General features: G+C 41.2%; 4 protein-coding genes across 5 annotated transcripts; 2 read left to right on the top strand and 2 right to left on the bottom strand.

Moving 5' to 3' along the window:
• Positions 1 to 8,052: 8,052 nt before the first annotated feature.
• LOC139389830 (peroxisomal membrane protein 2) lies at positions 8,053 to 12,850 on the bottom strand. Of its 2 annotated transcripts, XM_071136802.1 has the most exons (6): positions 12,558 to 12,779; positions 11,967 to 12,089; positions 11,696 to 11,858; positions 11,006 to 11,125; positions 10,819 to 10,918; positions 10,199 to 10,290 (listed from the first exon to the last, which is right to left on the bottom strand). In XM_071136802.1, the coding sequence occupies exons 1-5, from the start codon at positions 12,665 to 12,667 to the stop codon at positions 10,850 to 10,852; spliced, it is 585 nt and encodes a 194-aa protein (XP_070992903.1). In that variant the 5' UTR covers positions 12,668 to 12,779; the 3' UTR covers positions 10,199 to 10,290; positions 10,819 to 10,849. The 2 variants fall into 2 exon arrangements, with proteins under 2 accessions (XP_070992902.1, XP_070992903.1); XM_071136801.1 differs by having other exon boundaries at positions 8,053 to 10,918; positions 12,558 to 12,850.
• On the top strand, positions 8,998 to 10,135 carry LOC139389832 (ISG15 ubiquitin like modifier). Its single transcript, XM_071136804.1, has one exon. It carries the CDS (start codon positions 9,447 to 9,449, stop codon positions 9,915 to 9,917), a length of 471 nt encoding a protein of 156 aa, XP_070992905.1. The 5' UTR covers positions 8,998 to 9,446; the 3' UTR covers positions 9,918 to 10,135.
• A 624-nt stretch (positions 12,851 to 13,474) lies between the features above and the next one.
• Positions 13,475 to 21,140, bottom strand: LOC139389828 (uracil-DNA glycosylase-like). The gene is made up of 6 exons (XM_071136799.1): positions 20,771 to 21,140; positions 20,587 to 20,682; positions 20,316 to 20,413; positions 17,934 to 18,022; positions 14,784 to 14,962; positions 13,475 to 14,678 (listed from the first exon to the last, which is right to left on the bottom strand). The coding sequence occupies exons 1-6, from the start codon at positions 21,086 to 21,088 to the stop codon at positions 14,538 to 14,540; spliced, it is 921 nt and encodes a 306-aa protein (XP_070992900.1). The 5' UTR covers positions 21,089 to 21,140; the 3' UTR covers positions 13,475 to 14,537.
• Positions 21,141 to 21,226: 86 nt separating this feature from the next.
• On the top strand, positions 21,227 to 23,933 carry LOC139389829 (DNA oxidative demethylase ALKBH2-like). Its single transcript, XM_071136800.1, has 4 exons — positions 21,227 to 21,343; positions 22,744 to 23,074; positions 23,160 to 23,358; positions 23,624 to 23,933. The coding sequence occupies exons 2-4, from the start codon at positions 22,801 to 22,803 to the stop codon at positions 23,931 to 23,933; spliced, it is 783 nt and encodes a 260-aa protein (XP_070992901.1). The 5' UTR covers positions 21,227 to 21,343; positions 22,744 to 22,800.
• Positions 23,934 to 24,668: the final 735 nt, after the last annotated feature.

The raw sequence follows: 24,668 nt of genomic DNA, 5'->3' as shown, positions 1-24,668 counted from the left end.
TCCCTGTAGAAAGTTTGAAATACACAGAGTAATAACAATTTTTTGACAACTTCGTCCCCACAGTGACCGTACGTACATATCCCAACCGGTAGCCATGGATTACAGGCAACATCCGCACTGAGCTAAAGGCTAGAGCTGCCGCTTTCAAGGAGCAGGAGACTAATCCGGACACTTATAAGAAATCCCGCTATGCCCTCAGACAAACAATCAAACAAGCGTCAATACAGGATTAAAGATTGAATCCTACTACACCGGCTTTGAATTTCGTCGGATGTGGCAGGGCTTGAAAACTATTACGGGCTACAAAGGGAAACCCAGACGTGAGCTGCTCAGTGACACGAGCCTACCAGACGAGCTAAATGTATTTCATGCTCGCTTCGAGGCTAGCAACACTGACACATACACCAGAGCACCAGCTGTTCTGGACAACTGTGTGATAACACTCTCAGTAGCCGATGTGAGCAAGACCTTTAAACAGGTCAACATTCACAAAGCCAGACAGATTACCAGGACGTGTACTCAAAGCATGCACGGACCAACTGGCAAGTGTCTTCATTGACATTTTCAACCTCTCCCTAACCAAGTCTGTAATACCTACATGTTTCAAGCAGACCACCATAGACCCTGTGCCCAAGGAAGTGAAGGTAACCTGCCTAAATGATTACCGCCCCGTAGAACTCACATCGGTAGCCATGAAGTGCTTTGAAAGGCTGGTCATGGCTCACGATCAACAGCATCCTCCCTAATACGCTAGACCAGAGGTGCACAATTGGCCGACCTCGGTCCGGACCGAGTGAAGGTCCTATCTAGACCTCGACACATTTCTCATAAATAATTGTTCAATTAAATACTGATGAAGCAACCTTTTTTTCAATGTACATATGCTGCGCTGGCTCAGCAGCGCTGGCCCAAACAGTGCCCCATACTACTGTGTTTTGCCAATCACGTGTGCTATTTAAATCACTTCAAGAAACTCTGCCAATCAAAGTGAATGTTTACAATGCATGATAGGAGACTGATGCTGTCAGAGAAATAGACAGCGAGAGAAGCAAAAGCTAGAGGAGAAATTATAGAATGGCGTGTGCAAAGGTCAGGAAAGTCGATACAGAAAATCAAGCTTTCAAAGAGGAGGACAAATATGCCTTGATCCTTCCCGCAGCGAGTGTCAAGCCACTCTGCCTGATATGTTCAGAGACCGTGGCTCTAATAAAAAGTGCCACTACGAGACAAAGCATAGATCTTTTGAGCAAACATATCCACAGCAGTCTGAGGTGAGGGCACGCAAAATAAACAAACTCAAAGCCCAGTATGATCGTCCACCAGAGTCCTCTCCCATGCATTCACTGCCCAACAATTGCTTGGATTTTGGGTCAACACCAAAAGCCATTTACTGATGGGAGAGTGGTGAGAAATTGCATGAATGCTGTGGCTGATACTTCACTTGACGGTAAACAAAAAGACGAGCTGTGTGAAAAGATCAAGCAAATCCCAATGTCATGTACAACAGCAGCAAGAAAGAGTGAAATACTAACAGAGGATGTATTAACACAGCTTGATGAAGCTATTCGGAGTGCACCATGCAGAGAATTAGCTGTTGATGAACCTACTGATGTGAATAATAATGCCCAGCTTCTGGTGTATGTTAGGTTTTACCACACAGAGAATAAGGAATTCTGTGAAGACCTGTAAGGTGCAACGCCACTTGAGACACAAACAAGAGGAAAGGACATGGTCATAAAGGAGATGCTGAGAAAGAGGGGGATAGGTCTAAAACAAGTGATCTCCATCACCTCAGACGGGGCCCCTGCCATGACAGGAAGAGAGAGAGGAGCTGTGGCTTCAGAAATCGTCACTTTGACAGCTTAAGCCTTGGACAGCAGCTCCTTATAATTGTGAATCCATTCCTCATCACAGATGTCAGGGGATTGTCAAAGGAGGTGACACAGACCTTCATGTGGGCACATGCTGGATCTTGTGGTGGCATATTTCTGCTTTACCAAATGAGGAGAGTTACAAACTACACACCAGTCAGAATTATACTTAAACTACATATTTTTTTTATTTTTTTTATTTTACCTTTATTTAACTAGGCAAGTCAGTTAAGAACAAATTCTTATTTTCAATGACAGCCTAGTGGGTTAACTGCCTGTTCAGGGGCAGAACGACAGATTTGTACCTTGTCAGCTCGGGGGTTTGAACTTGAAACCTTCAAGGTTACTAGTCCAACGCTCGAACCACTAGGCTACCCTGCCGCCCCATAATAATAAGCTTTAGCATTTGACTTTCAACAATTCACTATTTCTAATGAACAGCTGAGAAGTGACTACAGAAAAATACAAATATCTTTTATAGCCAAGATACATCCCTCTCAACTTACATGACGAACCACAGGTCTTAGGAACAGTTCACAAAGAAATACTTTTTCTTGAGAAAGGAGTATCCTTAGCCAGATAACATTCGCTATAAATTATCATTGAGTTTGTTCCCTCAAACGAGATTCTAATCTCGTTCCTGGTACTTCATAGTACAAAAACACCAACTCATCCAATGCCATATATCAATTGTCAACTCTAGATACTCCCATCTCAAGTAAACCCCCTCTTTACCCCACTCCTGCACAAGCTCACTGAGGGGAGTGAGCCTCTGGGTCATACACTATCCCAGGATAAGTGTAAGATCAGAGAGGACATACAATGTTTCCAGACACTGCCATACACCTCCCCCCAATGGGAAAAGGAGGGAGTGACTGGCACACAGACATTATGGAGACAAGTAATTGGTTCCCTATTAATCACGCCAACCCTTCACATGGTTTAAGAATAGGTAAAGACACATTCACATATGAAGACAATGTTCCCTCCTGTCCTCTTCCCTTTCTGATATGCTGCATAGCACCAGGGACATGTGAAAGACAAGCCTGACCTCTCCCCTCTCTGGGCCCCAAGTGACTGAGCCCCAGCTTAGGGAAAAGTGCAACTGCCAACACTATAGTCCAAAAGGATACATTCTAATGACAAGTATCTCACATGAACAAATTATGCAAATAAAACATGAATTATCTATGTAACCCAACTAATTATGAATAATCCGCCACAATCTCTACAGATTGAACTGATTGATCTGCAAGCAAATGTTGCACTAAGAGAGCACTTTCAACTAACTGATCATGACACTTTCTGGCTGCAGGCTGTGTCTGAGACTGTTTTCCCCGGTCTAACCAAAGTAGCACTACACACCTTGACCATGTTTGGCTCCACATACAGTTGTGAGTCTTCTTTCTACACTATGAACATCATTCAAAAATAAGTACCGTTCTAGACTCACCAATGAGAACCTACAGTTGAAGTCGGAAGTTAACATACACTTAGGTTTTTCAACCACTCCACAAATTTCTTGTTAACAAACTATAGTTTTGGCAAGTCGGTTAGGACATCTACTTTGTGCATGACAAGTAATTTTTCCCACAATTGTTTACAGACAGATTATTTCAATTATAATTCACTGTATCACAATTCCAGTGGCTCAGAAGTTTACATACACTAAGTTGACTGTGCCTTTAAACAGCTTGGAAAATTACAGAAAATTATGTCATGGCTTCAGAAGTTTCTGATAGGCTAATTGACATCATTTGAGTCAATTGAAGGTGCCTGGAGGTACCTGTGGATGTATTTCAAGGCCTACCTTCAAACTCAGTGCCTCTTTGCTTGACATCATGGGAAAATCAAAAGAAATCAGCAAAGACTTCAGAAAAAATATTGTAGACCTCCACAAGTCTGGTTCATCCTTGTGAGCAATTTCCAAACGCCTGAAGGTACCACGTTCATCTGTACAAACAATAGTACACAAGTATAAACACCATGGGACCACGCAGCCGTCATACCGCTCAGGAAGGAGACGCGTTCTGTCTCCTAGAGATGAATGTACTTTGGTGCGAAAAGTGCAAATCAATCCCAGAACAACAGCAAAGGACCTTGTGAAGATGCTGGAGGAAACAGGTACAAAAGTATCTATATCCACAGTAAAACGAGTCCTATATTGACATAACCTGAAAGGCTGCTCAGCAAGGAAGAAGCCACTGCTCCAAAACCACCATAAAAAAGCCAGACTACGGTTTGCAACTGCACATGGGGACAAAGATTGTACTTTTTGGAGAAATGTCCTCTGGTCTGATGAAACAAAAATAGAACTGTTTGGCCATAATGACCATCATTATGTTTGGAGGAAAAAGGGGGAGGCTTGCAAGCCGAAGAACGCCATCCCAACCGTGAGGCACGGGGGTGGCAGCATCATGTTGTGGGAGTGCTTTGCTGCAGGAGGGAATGGTGCACTTCACAAAATAGATGGCATCATGAGGATGGAAAATTATGTGGATATATTGAAGCAACATCTCAAGACACTAAGTTAAAGCTTAGTCGCAAATAGGTCTTCCAAATGGACAATGACCTCAAGCATACTTCTAACGTTGTGGCAAAATGGCATAAGGACAACAAAGTCAAGGTATTGGAGTGGCCATCACAAAGCCCTGACCTCAATCCTATAGAACATTTTTGGGCAGAACTGAAAAAGTGTGTGCGAGCAAGGAGGCCTACAAACCTGACTCAGTTACACCAGCTCTATCAGGAGGAATGGTCCAAAATTCACCAACGTATTGTGGGAAGCTTGTGGAAGGCTACCCAAAACGTAAACTTCTGACCCACTGGGAATGTGATGAAAGAAATTAAAGCTGAAATCAATCATTCTCACTTCTATTATTCTGACATTTCACATTCTTAAAATAAAGTGGTGATTCTAACTGATCTAAAACAGGGAATTGTTACTATGATTAAATGTCAGTAATTGTGGAAAACTGAGTTTAAATGTATTTGGCTAAGGTGTATGTAAACTTCCGACTTCAACTGTACATATGTGCATGAGAATGGCACTGACTCCATTCCAGACAAAGTTCAAATTACTGGCAGGCCAAGCAAAAGCCAATTTCTCTCACTACAGAAGAGAGATGGAGAAGTGAAGTGGGAGAGTAGGAAAGAGAAATATTAAACGTGTGGTTTCAGAAACAGGCACTTCTGTTATTTTTGTGTGAAGATGCAGTCCTGTTTTGCTTGAAATGAGAACATTTGTGATAGGCCTAATTTTATTCATCTGCATATTTATTTTACTTCATGTTTAATGTGTCTGCATTGAAAATGTGTAATAAATATTGTTGAAATGTTATTGAAATGTAGTACTTAATTTATTGGCTATACATATACAAGAACTACATATGCCCCCAAATCATAGCGCACGTTAGACATTTTAATGGTTTGGACCTTTGGGGGGAGAACATGTTAATCAAATCAAATCAAATGTATTTATATAGCCCTTCGTACATCAGCTGATATCTCAAAGTGCTGTACAGAAACCCAGCCTAAAACCCCAAACAGCAAGCAATGCAGGTGTAGAAGCACACTGGACCTCTTTGAATTCTAATTGTGCACCCCTAGACCCATTCCAATTCACATACTGCCCCAACAGATCCACAGATGACAATCTCAATCACACTCCACACTGCCCTTTCCCACCTGGACAAAAGGAACACCTATGTGAAAACTGACTACAGCTCATCGTTCAACACCATAGTGTCCAAGAAGCTCATCACTAAGCTAAGGACCCTGGGACTAAACACCACCCTCTGCAACTGGATCCTGGACTTCTTGATGGGCATCACTGGGGCCAAGCTTCCTGCCACCTAGGACCTATATAAGGTCGGCAGACTCGACAGCCTTGGTTTCTCAAATGATTGCCTTGCCTGGTTCACCAACTACTTCTCTGATAGAGTTCAGTGTGTCAAATCGGAGGGTCTGCTGTCCGGACCTCTGGCAGTCTCTATGGGGGTGCCACAGGGTTCAATTCTTGGACCTACTCTCTTCTCTGTATACATCAATGATGTCGCTCTTGCTGCTGGTGAGTCTCTGATCCACCTCTACGCAGACGACACCATTCTGTATACTTCTGGCCCTTCTTTGGACACTGTGTTAACAGTGCCATACAACTCTCCTTCCGTAGCCTCCAATTGCTCTTAAATACAAGTAAAACTAAATGCATGCTCTTCAACCGATCGCTGCCTGCACCTGCCCGCCTGTCCAACATACTACTCTGGACGGCTCTGACTTAGAAAACGTGGACAACTACAAATACCTAGGTGTCTGGTTTGACTGTAAACTCTCCTTCCAGACCCACATCAAACATCTCCAATCCAAAGTTAAATCTAGAATTGGCTTCCTATTTCGCAACAAAGCATCCTTCACTCATGCTGCCAAACATACCCTTGTAAAACTGACCATCCTACCAATCCTCGACTTTGGCGATGTCATTTACAAAATATCCTCCATTACCCTACTCAACAAATTGGATGCAGTCAATCACAGTGCAATCCGTTTTGTCACCAAAGCCCCATATACTACCCACCATTGCGACCTGTACGCTCTCGTTGGCTGGCCCTCGCTTCATACTCGTCGCCAAACCCACTGGCTCCATGTCATCTACAAGACCCTGCTATGTAAAGTCCCCCCTTATCTCAGCTCGCTGGTCACCATAGCATCACCCACATGTAGCATGCTCTCCAGCAGGTATATCTCTCTGGTCACCCCCAAAACCAATTCTTTCTTTGGCCGCCTCTCCTTTCAGTTCTCTGCTGCCAATGACTGGAACGAACTACGAAAATCTCTGAAACTGGAAACACTTATCTCCTTCACTAGCTTTAGGCACCAACTGTCAGAGCAGCTCACAGATTACTGCACCTGTACATAGCCCACCTATAATTTAGCCCAAACAACTGCCTCTTTCCCTACTGTATTTATTTATTTTGCTCCTTTGCACCCCATTATTTATATTTCTACTTTGCACATTCTTCCACTGCAAATCTACCATTCCAGTGTTTTACTTTCTATATTGTATTTACTTTGCCACCATGGCCTTTTTTTGCCTTTACCTCCCTTATCTCACCTCATTTGCTCACATCGTATATAGACTTGTTTATACTGTATTATTGACTGTATGTTTGTTTTACTCCATGTGTAACTCTGTGTCGTTGTATGTGTCTAACTGCTTTGCTTTATCTTGGCCAGGTCGCAATTGTAAATGAGAACTTGTTCTCAACTTGCCTACCTGGTTAAATAAAGGTGAAAAAAAAAAATGTCAGAGGAAAGCCTCAAAAATTGTCTGGGACTCCAGTCACCCAAGCCATAGACTGTTTTCTCTGCTACTACAGGAGGCAGTACCGGAGCGCCAAGTCTAGGACCTACAAGCTCCTTAACAGCTTCTACCCCCAAGCCATAAGACTGCTGAACAATTAATCAAATGGACACCAGACTATTTACATGGAGAGATACTTGATGAAAACCTGCTCCAGAGCGCTCAGGACCTCAGACTGGGGCGAAGGTTCACCTTCCAACAGGACAACGACCCTAAGCACACAGCCAAGGCAACGCAGGAGTGGCATTGGGACTTGTCTCTGAATGTCCTTGAGTGGCTCAGCCAGAGTCCAGACTCGAACCTGATCGAACATCTCTAGAGACCTGAAAATAGCTGTGCAGCGACGCTCCACATTCAACCTGACAGCTTGAATGGATTTCCAGAGAAGAATGGGAGAAACTCCACAAATACAGGTGTGCCAGGCTTGAGGCGTGATACCCAAGAAGACTCAGGCTGTAATCGCTGCCAAAGGTGCTTCAACAAAATATTGAGTAAAGGGTCGGAATAGTGGTAAATGTGATTTGTTCTTATTTATAATACATTTGCAAACATTTATAAAAACCTGTTTTTGCTTTGTCATAAGGTGTGTGTGTACATTGATGAGGAAATTAAACCATTGAATAGATTTTACAATAAAAGGGTGTAACGTATCAAAATGTGGAAAAAGTCAAGGGGTCTGAATACTTTCTGAATGCACTGTACTTCTCAGTAGTCTCTGAACAGCTTTCAATACCACTTACCTCAGCTGACATCAGTTCTGACTCATTACAATTACATTAGCAAAATTCACAGAGGTCATTGACTCTTGGAGATGTCCACAGATGCAGAAATAAAATAGGCTTTACTGAAGAACATGCAAGTAACTGTACTTCCACTGGTTACAGTTTGTACTTGAGAAGATAAGGGTGAATAACTTTGGGTAGTCTGAGATGTGAAGTCCAAAAGCCATATGGTTCAACTGCTGACAATGACACGTGATGGTTCAACTGCTGACTTGCTTTCATTTTGGGAAAGGTGAGGCAGGGTGTGTCTATTTGTATTGCTGTTAAAATTCCCTCTGCACTCACATATGTCTGACGTATCACAAGATACCTGCAGTTGTTAGTCATTATCAGTATAATCTGGGCCTGGGTTTTCCCAAGGATGGGGTTTCATCGACAATGATATTAGGTTTCTCTTTCTGGTGTCCGACATAGTATCTGTGTGAATGATAGGGAATTGTCTACAATTATAGGGAATGATCTATAAGGGTTTCTCCTTCTTGTGTCCAACATACAGTATCTGTGTCAATGATAGGGAATTGTCTAGAATTATATGGAATGATGTAGAATGATGGAATTGTATAGAATTATAGGGAATGAGCTATATACATGTTTGTGTGATATGTATAAATGCCAACGAAATATATATTTTTTTACATCCTTGGAATGGGAGCAAGTCATTGGGCTAGTTTATTTCATGGGGTTTAGGCTCTTACTCTGTTCTAAGTCTTAACTCAACAATAACAAACAAACAATTTATTGCACACAACTTTCTATAAATAGCAGCAGACTACATCATTATTATCAGAGAATAGAAACCGAAAGTGGTGGGAGGCAGAGAGGGAAAACGAATCTGAATTTGAGGGGCGGGGCAGATCAGCTGTTATATACCAGGCTCAGCTGTACACGGTCACCATCTTCAATCACAGAAGTTGTTTTTGTCAACATACCGATTTCTCAAAACTATTTGTTGAAACAATTTGCAAGACTTCACAACAAGGACTTCTCAACAATATCTACTGAAAAAGGTAAGTATTTTTTTCATCATTAGGCTATAATACTTTATATAACTCTGCTGTTAAAGCTAAATAGCTATCAAGCAATTATCTTGCACATTATTTTAGTTATTTCAATGGGCTGAATCAATGGTAACCTTGAATCCTGTAGGTTAATATAAAGGTTATAATATGTTGTATAAATTGTCATGAGCATGTATGATAATACCACCTTATGTCTGTCAATCATCTCATAATGATTCTCACTAAATTCCAACCATTTGAGTCAGCAGAAATGCTGATAGAGACACAAGATAAAGTATCATACATTCTTTCAGCCAGTTAAAAAGCATTATACCTGCAGGCTTTAAGTAAAGTGTTAAGACTAAATCATTCAATTGAGCTATGCTATTGTAAGGCCAAATAAATAATACATGAAATCCTCTTTCAGATATCTATCATGGAACTCACTATAACACTTTTGAATGGGGACTCACATCCCCTGACAGTTCAGCCACACACCACTCTGGGGTCGCTCAAGAGTCTGATCAACCAACACTTTGGAGTGGCCATGGAAAGGCAGAGGTTGTCAGGTGTCAATGGGAACAACATCAGTCTCAGCGATGATTCAAAAACTTTGAGTGACTATGGCCTGCATTCAGGATCCAAAGTGATGGTGCTGATTACAGAACCCACTCATATCCAGGTGTTCCTGAAAAACGAAAAGGGCCAGACGCACACATATGAGGTGGTGTCAGGTGAGACTGTAACCCAGTTCAAAGCCAAGGTCCAAAACAAGGAGGGAGTCCCAGCCGACCAACAGAGGCTTATTCACGAGGGCAAGCAGCTCGATGATAGAAAGAAACTGGAAGACTATGGTGTCAGAAATCTAAGCACTATTCACCTGACGCTCCGTCTAAGGGGAGGCTGAAGACACCCAGTATCGACCTGAAACCACCGGTCACCCGAAGCCCTTAACTTATTATGCATTCCATGTCTATAGAGAAAAAGCTATCTTGTCCAAAAATTACCAGTGTTAATGTTGTAGTCAGTTGTAAACTTTTAAATTAAGCATGGCTGATATTGGCTTTTGTTGAAATAATGTTAATGACATTGTAATAAAGTAATAACCAAGTATAAAACTCAGTCTACCATCATTGTCATGGCTCCAACTCAAAACAAAAGTTAAAGCAACAATGTCATTTTTTTTGCTTTCATTTATAAAATACAGTTAAGTCAAATACATCAGGATGTAAAATACTTTGGCAGTTTCAGTCCGATGTGCTGTTGCTCCCTTACTTGACCTGATAGACAGAAAGAGCAGTAACATTTACAGTTGAGCTGAGACTCAAACTACAGGTCAGCCTTGTCAGCAATATACACAATGCATTGTGGTCTGATAAATCTTAACATTGCATATTCATATGGTGTTAAATGAGTTGCCTTCAAGGTTGAAATTGTTACTGTTATTAACTTCCTACAGCACATATGCTTCATCTTAAATTATAATATACATTTGTATCTATCAAGAATAGGTAACATGTATTTATCATTGTTCAAACCAAAATACACCTTGCCACAATTAATTTAAGACTGGAAATTTCAGTAGTAAGAATTAACATTGAACATTTTAGTTATCGGTTATTCTGCATGTGAACAACCCATTAGATGTGTTATGATTTCGTTAGTGTAGTACTTTTGTAGTATGCGAGTGAAGTCCTTCACATCACCCCAGTCAATTTGCCTGGTTGTACCATCTTGCTGCACTGGCATTCACAGACCTGTCCTTGTAATGTTCTGCAGCTTCAGAGGCACACCCTGTGTCTTCTTACTTCAGTAATCAGGGAGAAGATCTTGGGAGTCTCACTTCCTCACAGACGCAAGGTAAGCATACCAAAATAAGGCCACCATGTTGGCAAACAGCACTCGAAACTGAAAACACAACAACACAGATTGGTAACAGAGCACCACTACATTCCAGATTAATCCATAAAAGAAAAGCCAGTGAGAACTGCTCACCTCTACAGCCACATAGTTGATGTTGATGAACTGGAAGGGGGTCCACACTTTCCAGTTCATCTTCAAGGCAGGCCAATAACTACTATTCACTTTGCTCTGGAAGTCTGCCCACTTCTTACCCTAAAATAGCATTAGAATGGATGAAAATAATGTTCAGCCATGGCAATAGTCTGGATTAGAATGTAATTAATGAACCACTAATGGAAATTAACTGTCTGAGTAGTACTGCATAATTTCACTAGGCCCAACCTAAACTGACAGACTAAGAGGCAGTCCCTGCATAAAGTTTGAACTACACAGAGTATTTTTTAAATGTTTATACAAGACAGTGCAAACTGATCCAAGCAGGGAGAGTTGGTCAGTAATAATGGACTAAAGGAACCTAATGTTACTGCTTATAGTCCAAGGACTGTCTTGCGTCTGTTTTCTATAAACAAACGCTGTAACATGGAAATATGTCCGCGTGGGAACTCTATAAATTTGTGTAGTAATATAAACTTTTGTTTTTTGAAAATAATTTCTCGCTGATATGAAAGATACAGTTTTGGAAAATATAAGAAACAGAAGAAATGTATGTTCCCCCTCGGCCAGAAGATACTATTGTCAATAGGCGCTAAAGTCAGTAGCGTCTATGAATGGGCTAGTCAGGTGTATGGTACAGGAGACTCCATAGTGGAGCAGGTGACTTACCTCCAGGATGTTCATAACAAAGAAGAAAAGCAGCAGGAATGCAGGGGCGAAGATAAGGCGGTCTAAGAGCAAGCGTTTCACCATGCAGTATGGAACAGTGGTAGGCATCAACACCTCCATAAGTTGGTAAAAGTAATGGCTTACAGGCCCAGTAATGAGCAACCTGAAACAAAAACGGGAAACTTCAATAGCTGTGTTCATTATACAGTACATGGCATTTTTTTTTAAACGAATTCAAGTGATTTGGAACTGATTTTAATCACATGCCTACCCATAAAAGGCAAAGCGGGCAGGTCCTGAAATGTCAATCTCCTTCACTGGGGTCCCTTCTTTGGCCTTTCGTTTTGCTTCCAATGCTTGCGATAGAAGATTTCCCATTGCTGAGAGAATGCCACTGAAAAAGATGTAGACCGTTTATTTGTACTCATGCCATGGTAGTGGTTAAAGTTTGAAGAAAGTTTTCTTCTTTAAGTGCATTGAAACAATGCAACTATGACAGAAACTGTTGTCAGGAAAGATGAGGGAGGTTCTTAGAGCAGAGGCTGATTGGCTGAAAACAGACAGAGCAACGTAGAAAGGTCTTGGCAAAAGGATATGTTTACCTTGCCTAGGCATAGTTTGCAAATTATCAAGTAGCTCCATACCCTTACGATGTCTACCACAAAGTAGTTCATGCAAGTCAGTTAAGAACAATTTCTGTATGAGTGATCAGTTGTAATTGTTGTCAATTGTTAGGTGTTACACTAGTTAGCTATAAGATAACGAGAAAGACCCCTGCAAGCTAACTAGCTAATAACAATAGCTAATGATCCCATTATATTCAAACTATTTCAATAGGCTAGCTACCGTTAGCTATACTGACCTCGTCACGGATTTGGTAAGAATTGGGTAATTCTTCAGCAGAATCAAGTATTGATGCAGCAGTCGCACATGGAAGGCAGAGTCTCGAATCGGTAAACTTTGTACAGGCATTGTCACGCTAGATATGTTGCATTTAGACGATACGTGTTGTGTTTGAAGGACCACCACCGCACAGATGTGTCTGGCACGATGACAGATATGTTTGGACAAATGATGTATATAAACCCTGGATTGCTAATTCTATGTACTTGCCAACGAGAGAATTTGAACCCACCGGTCGGCCATATTGCCACTACCTAGAACTAGAAGTAGTCCTCGATAGGAGTGGATGGAATTCTACAGTATTTTAATGAATGGTTTCAAGGGGAAAAAAACATGTATTTACGTTTTTTTTGTAGAGGGGACAGTAACATTACAAAATCATACTTTAGGGAAATGTTTTTATATATATTTTCATTTTTATGTTAAGCTCACATAATATAATGTACAAGTATATATTAAGTTGTCAATAATATAAACGTGGAACAAACAAATGCAGACATGAAAATTAAAAAAATTCTATAGCTTCCAAAATATTTTTTACAACGTGGGGGAGTGCGAAGATGGAAGGGCGGCGGCTTCAAAACCGTACCCCATGGGTCGTCCTCTAGTGTATATATAAATCATTGGTATGGCCCTATAGTCATTGGTCTGGCCAGTAGCCACTCAAGGTCTGGAACGTAACCTGACAGTGGGCGGATTCGATTACGCTAAACTGTCCATGTATGGCACGTGACAGTGAAAGTGCAAAAACGGTGAGGGAGGAGCCCCTTCCCATATCGAACACTAATCTGCACCGCTCGGCCATTTTGTCAACAAGTGTTCATTTGGAAGACAGATAAAGCAATGAGTTTTGCATTTGAAAACAGAATCCTTCTCATTATTCGCTGTGGGCTTTGTATTTATTAGGGATCCCCATTAATCTTCCTGGGGTCCAAACATATTAAAGCACTTACATTACATATAAAATTGGGCACCAGGCTCAAACCCGAGAGGCAGCCCGGTTCCAAAACAAATGCAATCAACTTTCAACTGGTGCAAAACACCGGGCAATCGAACCCCCCTCACTTCATGCAGCACATAAGTGCAGCACTTTTTTATTTGAATCATGTCAACTTAGAGCATAATTTCCCAAACTCGGTTATGGGGACCCCAAGGGGTACCCTAGCACTACACCGCTGATTAAAATATATCAAAACTTTATGAATAGTTGAATATTTCATAATCAACTCTGTATTGCTAGGGCAAAAACCAGAACATGGCACCCCATGAGGTCCCCAGGACTGAGTTTGGGAAACGCTGACAGAGACATCAACCCCAGAGGAAACATTCTAAATAGATTCTTCATATTGATTACAGTATCATAAAACAGCCTTGAATAACAATATGTTTATTTTTAAAGTAGAAAAGCATAATACAAAATGTACTAAAAATCAAGAACAGAATAATTACATATTTACAGACCAGACACATTTAGCTCAGGGTTTCACAAACCCAGTCCTGGGTTTCCTAAAAAAAAATCTGATTCAAATAACCAGCTCATCAAGCTTTGATTACTTGAATCAGCTGTGTGGTGCTAAGGCAAAAACCAAAATGTGCACCCAGAGGTGGGGCCAGGACTGAGTTTGGGAAACCTTGATATAACTGCTATGTTTTGACATAACAAAGTGATACTTGTTGAGGTATTACTTAGCTTGAATGTAGATCAAATCCAATTACATTTTAAAGGGTGCAAACTGAAAAACCAGAGTAAAAACTATAATCTGCCAATAAAGGAAATTAGTATGAACTTGCCCACTGCAGTAAACATTTACAAACATGTCACCCAGATATTTGATAACAAAAATAATACCATAAGCTTATGGTTTGGTAGCAGTAGTGATGAATCTAGTTAGTTGCATTTTGGAATCCCCACCATGAAAATAAGGCTGTGTGGGACATCTCAAAGTGCCTTCCAGTCTATGGGCTCCTTCCCTGATTTCTCCAGCAACTCATTGGTCTTGGAAAAGTGCTTGCATCCAAAGAAGCCTCGATGAGCAGATAAAGGGGAGGGGTGTACAGTGGGAAGGACATGGTGACGTTTCTACAGAGGATAAAGACAAAAGACCATTAAGCGGAGGTCAGTGGATTGTGTCTAGAATAGAAAAGTGTTTGTTTCACTATTAATACAATATTACATTTAACCAACCCTATCAATAGCTGCTCCCTTCTTCTGAGCATAGGCCCCCCACAGCATGAAGACGAGGCCCTCCCGGTTGGAGCTGAGCCACTGCACCACAGCGTCAGTGAAAGTTTCCCAGCCCTTGTCTTTGTGAGAGTTGGCCTGGTGAGCTCGGACGGTCAGCACAGCATTGAGCAGCAAGACACCTGGAAAGAGAAGCATTATGCCAGTTAGCTCCTGATAACTGCACATCAAGGCATTGAAGTTCATCAATGTCCAATTCATACTTCAATTTACTTGTTCTGATTATCTGCATGATCCTGAATAGTGCCTGCATTCATGACAGTCCTAAGATATTGCATCAGGAGTCTATTATATCTATACTGTATGTCTATAGCCAAACTTGCTAGACCAGGGGTGCCAAACTTAGGGCTGGCCTATATTGCCAAAATATATCACAACAAATTGGGACGGTATTTGATGTTTTGGAATAATAAAAAGTTCTACATTTCCTTTATGAGTAGTGCATGACCCTAGGGTGGCAACACATACATTCAATGGGTCTTTCTCCATTCTGAATGAGTTGAACAGTGTAAAACAAACTTCAACCAAAAATTATTCAGTATTTTCATCCATTTCTGCATTTCCTGCACTCATTTGAGATCATTTCCACATTGGGTTGCATGATATGGGCAAAACAATCTTGGCCTTAGTTTTAACCAAATATTGCAATTGCAATTTGACTAGCGATTTACATCAAAACACTTGGGTGAACTGTTGGAATGGAAATAGAATGAGGAGTTATTGTGACAAGGTAGTAACCAATGTGTTGGTTAGTGTTTCATTGGGGACCCTATAATCTTTGACTACATTAAATGTTTTTTTTTCCGTTGCTACTTCTATTCATGTGGACATGACGACAAATTTCAAGATACAAGAACCATTTGAACAGTTTTCTACTACAGAGGATGGACCGGAAAGAGCATGGAGATGTGGAATTGGACAGTGAGGAAGAAGGAAAGAAGTGGAGTGTAGAGGGAAGCGGTATGGTGAAGAAGATTGACATCAAGTACAAAAAGCAAAAAAAAGTACCACAGTAGCTCAGAAATTTCACCTGACGAGAGAGAATGAATTACCTGCGGTGGCAGATCGTCGAGGTCGAGTTTTGTCCCAATGATGAAAAAGATTATTGTGGCCCAGTGAGTGAGCTTTTCAGAGAATGGATCCTTGTCTTCTGGCTGATTCATATGTGGTGTCAGGTTGGGTGGAGAAGAGCTTGGGGACTGTTGAATCTGTGAAAGTACCTTGAAGTGGACTCAATCCTTTTTTGTGTGTTGTCCGTCCAGAAGGACCGGGTGCTCCGCACCACGGGAAAAGACTTGCTTTGCTCTCAGGAGCAGGGCATCGCTAAAAGGAGTGATAAGTGGAATCGCGTTAAGTGTTGAGGAAATGGAAGATTCCTGGTGTCTGTGACGACCGCCATTTGGTGCGAAGCAGACCCGGTGGAGAGCGTGGTGAAACAGAAGACACGGTTTGTCCTGCTGAGTTTTAATGCAGTCCTTTCACGACAAAGTCAAGTTAGGATGTGTCAGTTATCCTGTGAGAGCTTTTGTCCCGAACCGATCACAGTGTTGTAGGTGCTAAGCTTATGGTCATGTCGCAGCAGTGTGTAGGAGGGAGATTCCTAAAGAAGTGTGCAGGAGGGCATGAGACAAAGAGATGTAATATCTGTGGAAAAAGCTGTGTGTTAATGTTGCTGGAGATCAGAAGAGTCCGGTGAGAGAAAGGCAGGTCGAGGTTGACTGGGCCAGAGTAGTACAGAAGGTGTCTTATGTTGAGGTTGTGAAGGGAGTAGTAAAGGAAGATGGGTCCAGGGCGAGTGATCCTAAGAGGTTCCCTGAGAGTAAGCGGAGGCCAATGGAGAGTAATAGAAATAACATGTACTTCAGTAAGATTGGCTTCTTAGCGTTCATAGCCATGGTTATCAACTGTCCTGCAGAAATGGAATGTCAACCACAGAATATAGATGTTGTGGTGGCAGCTGCAGGGAAATAGATTTTACTGCAGAGGAGTTAAAGTGTGTTGAATGATAGTGTCCCGTCCTCCCAGGCTGCCAGCCTGGTGTAGGATCAGATAGGGACAATTAGTGGAATAGTGGTGAGGTTAATGGGTGTAGAGCAATTTCTTTCCCCTTTTATTTCAAAGTGTAATGAATTCACAGTCTTTAACAGTAGGCTTTTAAAGGGCTTGATCTGAGAAATAGATGAATGGGGAGGGGGCCATAACAGGCTTCACACTCCAGTAGAGTAGGTGGTGGTGCATGCACCTTTCCATTGCTTGCGATTCGCCAATACACATTTTAAATAGCATTCATGCTTTGCATATAACTCTTTAATTTAGAAGATAATGTTGCACAAACATGTTGATTTAGGCCTACACAATCAATATTAGCTAACTGCGTTTGCTCGGACTCAGTACATTTATTAGCTAGCTAGCAATTAGCATTAGAGGCTAAAACGATTTATTTTAGCCACAACTTTCTCAGAAGTTGCACAGTACGATACAAACTAATTGTGTAAATATATTACGCTTGTGGAATATATTAAGACGCAAAGTGGAAATCAGCATCGTTATCAACATCGTGTTCCATGTGCGGCATTGACCATGCAGACTGGATCAAGCAAGTGGTCTCTTGGTCGAGCAAAAACAACTGCGCTCCTTGAGTGACGGGGCAGGGCTTGGTCTGTGTGGAAAGCGGAATGAGAGAGGAGAGACGACTCAAGTAGGTGGAGTAAACTATAAAAACGGACGCTACACACGGTTGAGTAGCGTCTCACATTTCACAAACAATATTCATATAATTTTTTTTTACATTGAAATAACATTATAGAAAGTAAGTGGAATCCAAACCGGTCCGTGCATCGATACCGATATATTGTAAAATACAGTATACCGCCCACCCCTAGTCAAACTCAATTCCTCAAGGGCTCGTCTCTCTGCTGGCTTTCTTCATTTTGCTTTCAATTAGTGTCCACTTAAGACCTAGACAACCAGGCAAGGGGAGTTCCTAAATAATCAATGACTTTAACTGATCAATAAGGCAGAAGGGAGGAGCGTAAACTTGCAGACATTATGCCCTCCTGAGACACGTGTGCTAGACTATTGTGCCTACAGTACCTTGTTTAGCCCATCCAGTTAAATCTCCATGTCCAGGGTGCTGGAAGCCCTCTATATCAGACGCCAATTCTTTGTACATATTCAACAAGCTGAAAAAAAGAAGAGGCAATACATTTGACGATGTGGCAACTGTGTCAATGATATGAAAAACTAAAACCAATACCGAATAAAAAAAAGGCAAAAAAGCTAAATGTCCTTCACACAGATAAATATAGAGTGCCTTCAGAAAGTATTCACACCCCTTGACTTTCTCCACATTTTGTTGTTACAGCCTGAATTAAAACACTTATTAAAAATGTAGATTTTGTTTTACACTGGCCTACACACAATACCCCATAATGTCAAAGTGGAATTATGTTTTTTGATTTATTTATACTTTTTTACAAATGAAAAGCTGAAATGTCTTGAGTCAATAAGTATTCTACTCCTTTGTTATGGCAAGCCTAAATAAGTTCAGGAGAAAAAATGTGCTTAACAAGTCACATAAGTTAAATGCCCTCACTGTGTGCAATAACAGTGTTTAACATGATTTTTTGAACGACTATGTCATCTCTGTATCTCACATACAATTACCTAAGGTCCCTCAGTCGAGCAGTGAATTTCAAACAGATTCAACCACAAAAGACCAGGGAGGCCTCACAAAGGGCCCCTATTGGTAGACATTGAATATCCTTAAAGAATGGTGAAGTTATTAAGTACACTTTGGATGGTGTATCAATAACAGTTGGTTGGTGGCACCTTAATTGGGGAGGACAGACTCATTGTAATTGCTAGAGCAGAATTAGTGGAATGGTATCAAATACATAGAACACATGGTTTCCATGTGTTTGAATCCATTCCATTTACTCCGTTATTATGGGTCATCCTCCCCTCAGCAGCCTCCACTGGTATCAATACACCCAGTCACTACAAAGTCACTAACTCAATTGCCCGGAGAGGAAGGAAACCGCTCAGGGATTTCACCATGACGCCAATAGGGAATTTAAAACAGTTAAAGAGACTAAAGGCTGTGATAGGAGAAAACTGAGGATACATAAACATTGTAGTTCTCCACAATACTAACCTAATTAAACAGTGAAAAGAAAGAAGCCTGCACAGAATAAAAATATTCCAAAACATTTATCCTGTTTGCAAAAAGGCACTAAAGTAAAACTGCAAAAGAAATTGGCAAAGAAATTACCTTTATGTCCCGTACACAAAGCGTTATGTTTGGGGCAAATCCAACCCAACCAGGGCCTAAAATTAACATCCGCCACCTGCCAAATGTGGGTAGATTTTGGCATTGGTGTGTAAGATGTCTATTTCACCAACCACGTTGACAGATGGTCAGGGCTCAACAGTGCGAGCATTTCACTCACATGTGAATAAAAAGTCAAGTATGATCACATTTATATTAAAATAAATGGTGCAGAAGCTGTCTTCAAAGTATTTCTGCCGTTTTGTTTCATAGTTGGTCAATTAAATCGCACCAAGACAAAGAACGACGAATCCTATTTAGCCTATTCCACCTCACACTGCCTGGCTGGGGGCTGTGCGCATGTAAAGAGCTGAGTGAAAGATTCATTTTTACACCTCGATCACACCGACAGCATGAATGTACTTCTGGTACACCAGAAGTACATTCATTTCCAATGGAACACTGCATTTGCCTGGCAGCATGGCGTTGCAGAGGCAGTTGCAGTGCGTTGTGTGGTGCTTACGTTGAACGTATGCGTCAAACTGTATGTGTAGACGGCTTGACAGAAATGGTAGCAGAAGGTGAAGGTTGAAATTTTGTTGCACACATATCCAGATGATTCCGCATACTATTTTGAGCAATGAACACCATTCAATTCAGTCGTCAGTTGAATGGTGTTTCCTCCGACACATTGGTGCAGCTGGCTTCCGAGTTAAGCGGGCTGGTGTTAAGAAGCTTGGTTTGGCGAGTCATGTTTCGGGGGATGCATGACTCAACTTACGCCTTTCCCAAGCCTGTTGGGGAGTTGTAGTGACAAGACAGGATCGCAATTGGATATCACGAAATTGAGGAGAAAAAAGGGGGTTAAATAAAATAAAAAGACACCCAAAAAGACTCACAGCTGTAGTCATTGCCAAAGGTGATTCTAACATGTATTGACCAAGGGGGTTGAATACCAATCTAATCAAGACAGTTTTATTTTTCATATTATTATTATTGTTATTATTTTATTTTTTACAGATGTTAGAATTCTTCTTCCACATTGACATTCAAGTATTTTGTGTAGATCATTGACAAAAAATATATTTAAAAGACATTTCTAAAGGCACTGTATGTATTAAACCATACATTTTATTACAGGAAACATATTCCCCTTGCCTGGATATGTTCAACATGGTCTACAACGTAATAATACTGTAGGCTACCTGGGTGGAGGTGGGATAGGTCTCTGCACACTGAAGCATAATCCATGGGCTTGGTTTGGACCGTGATATGGGTCCTGACCGAGGACTACAACCTTGACCTGTACCAAGGAGAAATGGCTCTGAACATTATGGGCAGTGCAGTGGTTCTTCCCCCTGGAAATAACTTGTACAGTCTAACCCTATGAGTTGGCTCATACTGTACATTAGCTGGGTCTGCCCCTTAATATGAAAAACTGTACATGTGCCATTGTTGTCAAAAACCTAAACTTACATCTTGGATGTCACACATCTGTGTCCAGGTGAAAACATGCTGAGGGGGTGGGTAGACAGTGTTCAGTTTCCTCTCTCCATCAACGAAAGACATCAACTGAAACAGTAAGGAGCGAAGGGAATTTGATTATGCACATTTGTGATAATCTGTTCGATGTAGCTATGTGAGGGTAGACTCATCTTACATTTATGAAATAAGGCTTTCCAAACTCAGAGAGCAGACTCTTTCTCCAACTCTCCCCAAATTCATCCGGTGTGTTACTGGCGGACAGTTTCTCCAACGCAGCTTGCTTGTTTTTGGCGATTCGGGCCAGCAGTTCTGGACACACTGGAGAAGGGGGTGACTCCGTCGTTCCGTTGCCTGCTAGCTTCAGCTTCTTCACCCGTCCAACCTTGGTATATTGAGCAAAATTAAAGGTTGTTGAAACACGTGTGGCTGTTAATGGTGCAGCTAAAAACATTATTGGAGAACGTCTCAAATATGGGACATCAATTGCAAGCATTCTAGCCAGCTAGCAACATGTTCTAAATCTACTACGAAATTTCCTAAACACTGACGCCAGTGACGCCACCCCCTGTGATCGCTTATGGTAAAGATATCGCGGGATTTGTGTTACGGTCAAAGATGGTTTAGAATACTAGTTTGAAACCCATGTTGTATGGTCTTTTCAATGTTATCACATAAAATGTAACAATTGAATCAATTATTTTGTTAGTTAGCAAGCAGATTATTGCAATAACAGCGTCAAGACAACAAGGTACGTGCTGGTGAAACAGTATATAACCTGATTTCTATGTGTATACATGCAACTTTAGGTTAAAAGTTGTAATGTACAGAATGTTAGCTACCTAAAATAGTTAGACAATTGCACCGTTTTGTATTCATGCAGCTCGCGTGCAAACAATTATTATAAATGAATAGTGCGCTAATTCTCACATGTTCTTGGGCATCCTCTCTCTCATGTTCCCCTCCCGAAGCTCTCTTCTTCGAAATGGGCGAAAAAAAAGAGTTGATCGTTTTCTGCCCTATCATTTTAGTAACCTTGATTAATTTGGTAGTAGTTGACTTAGAGCTTGCTTTCCTTATTGTTCAGCAGCACTAACACAGTCCCGCTTGTTTTGAACCACTTCTCTGACAGACATTTCCCGCCAACTTGCGATGACGTATGGTAAGGTGAACGCGCGCAGGGCTTCCGTCATAGTATGTTCGGCGCTATCCAACATGGTCTCAGAGCATTTAGTATTATTTAGTATTACTCTATACGTAATTTGGAACACACTAGTTAGTATGATATGTATTCATTTGTGGCTGTCCATCACCCATTTCGTATAAAATGTCACAAATTACAATTCGTATTATATGTTATGAATTTGCAAAACGTACAATATAATACATTTGCAAAACGTGTTATATGTTACGAATTTGCAAAAAGTGCAATGTTATGTTAGCTAGGCTAGGGTTAGGGTTAAGTTTAGGAGTTAGGTTAAAGGTTAGCTAAAATGGTCAAGGTTAAGGGAAGGGTTAGCTAACATGCGAAGTAGTTGCAATGTAGCTAAAAAGTATTAAGTAGTTAAAAAGTTGCTAATTAGCTAAAATGCTGAAGATGTCCATGATGTGAGTTGAACACACAATCTTTAGGTTGCTAGACGTTTACTTTATATGCCAACCCATTCACCAAGACCAATCATTGAAGTTGAAATTTAAAATGGTTAAGGCAATGTTTACCAAACTCGGTCCTGGGGACCCCAGGGGGTGCACGTTTTGATAAATTGATTATTTGAATCAGCTGTGTAGTGCTATGGCAACAACAACAAAAGAGTGCACCCCTTGGGGTCCCCAGGACCGAGTTTGGGAAATGCTGGGTAAGGGTAGAGGTTAAGGTAAGGGTTAGGGTTTAAGGGTAGGGACTTCCCAAGGACCCCGGGTGGCACTGTCCATCATAGTGTGCATTTTTTACCTGTTTACATCAATGGTTATAGTTCAATGTTCATACTTGAGATTAGCAAGGTATTAAACTGTAATGGCCAAGTATAGTGATATGTTGTAAACTTTCTACTCACATATTTAGTAATTAATTATCCTATGCTATACGTTTATCTGTAGGGCTATTCCTCCTGTTATCCGTACTCCTGCGTTCTCTTTTCATTCTTGGTCAAGGACATTATTACAAGGAAGTTTTCTCATGTTGGTGAGCACAGAGCAAGAAGGTGGCTGATGGATACATTTGTGAGTCAAACCAGGAAGCGCTATATTGATGGGACAACAGATGAACAGAGAGAACCTGTGTTGAAAAAATGTAAAGAGGAAGAATGCAATCAGGGGATTGTAAAGGAGGATGTGAAGGAGGATGCCTATTTGACTGAGTTCTCTCAGTCTTGGCAGAAGATTGAAGCAGAGGGACTGGACTGTGACTATGCTCTACTCTTTCCTAAAGAGGAAGCAGACTGCCTCTACACACAGCTGGAGGAGGAGGTAGTCTACCTCACAGGTATACAATTGTCACACTCAATTCAGTGACAGTTCAGATACATTTCTTCTTGGTATGTAGATGAGCCATTCTTATTTTGTTACAGGAGATAAAACAAAGATTCAGGTGTTTGGGAAGGTTTACAATGTCCCCAGAAAGCAGGCGTCTTGTGGGGACGCAGGACTAACCTACACCTATTCTGGAGTGAGTCTTCAGGCTAGCCCGTGGACTCCAACCTTGGAGTACATTCGTGATGCTGTTACAAAGGCAACAGGGCAAACCTTCAACTTTGTCCTGATTAACAGGTGAGTCTGTCTACACTGCTATAGAAGATTCTACATCTACAGGGGTGTATTCATTATGTCTTGCAACGGAAACAGTTTACCGTTTAAGAACCAAATAGAAGCAAATCAGAGAGAGACCTACTTGAATTTGTCCAATAGTTAGTAGTCCAATAGCTAGTTTTCGTTGCAAAACGTTTTCTGTTTGGAGTAAACGGTTTCGGTGTAATAAATACACTCTAGGACTGTTCGACTGTGATTCCATTGTAGCTGCTCCTGGTTTTCTCAGGTACAAAGATGGACATGATCACATGGGTGAGCACCGTGATGATGAGCGGGAACTGGACCCCCTCTGTCCCATCGCCTCCGTATCCCTGGGGGCGGTCCGGGACTTTGTTTTCAGACACCTGGAGTCACGGGGAAAACAGCGCCGACGGCAGATCAACCCGGTGAAGCTTGAACTGGCCCACGGAAGCCTGCTCCTCATGAACTCTCCCACAAACACCCACTGGTACCACAGCCTGCCAGCCCGCAAGAGGGTCCTCACACCCCGCATCAACCTTACCTTCAGACGCATCCTCCAAGACGGCAAGAAATGAGGGTCAGACATGGTCCGTTGGGAGTCTCACTTCATTGTGGCTGACGTCCCCACTGCAATATTGATTCAACTAGTTTCTGAATTTGTTCATGGTCCAATTCATAAAAATCAGTTGTGTTAACTCTTTACTTATAGATTTTTTATTTTCATAATTGTATCTTTGAAAAATATCAACTTCTTGACAGATCACACAAATCTTCAAAATATACATTAGTGCAAATTGATCAGAAAATGGGTTAGAGGGTTATTTAGAGGTTGCATCCTAATTCAATACTTGGAGGAGAGTGAGTAAATGCAGTATTTATAACTGGTATGCTTGTTGAGCAATACACACAGATTGCTGTACACTGCCACCACAACTTTAAACACTTTGGCAAATCAGACAATATTTGGGGTAAATTTGTTACATTGCTATCAATTCCAATTCCGTTGCTCTATAAAATAGTTGTAAAACTATCATGTTGCTTCAATATCATTTAGGAACAAAAATAACAATATACACATTAGCTTGATACAATGAGATCTTGTGCAACAAGCAACAACTGCAGAAATGATTCTACATGAAAGTAAATGGTCTGCAGGCATGTGGAGCTAGACTACAATCCAAACCACCTGCACGTTATTACAGTATTCTGAATTTGTTACACACATAGAAAAATGTAATATACAGCAGCTTATATACAATGTCAATTGAAACATTGCATTATTTTAATTAAACCTACATTAAGATATATTG

This window comes from Oncorhynchus clarkii, chromosome 30 (assembly GCF_045791955.1).
Source record: "Oncorhynchus clarkii lewisi isolate Uvic-CL-2024 chromosome 30, UVic_Ocla_1.0, whole genome shotgun sequence".
NCBI classification, from domain to species: domain Eukaryota; kingdom Metazoa; phylum Chordata; class Actinopteri; order Salmoniformes; family Salmonidae; genus Oncorhynchus; species Oncorhynchus clarkii.
Note: the sequence above shows the minus strand (reverse complement) of the source record. Positions and strands in the feature narration are given on the sequence as shown.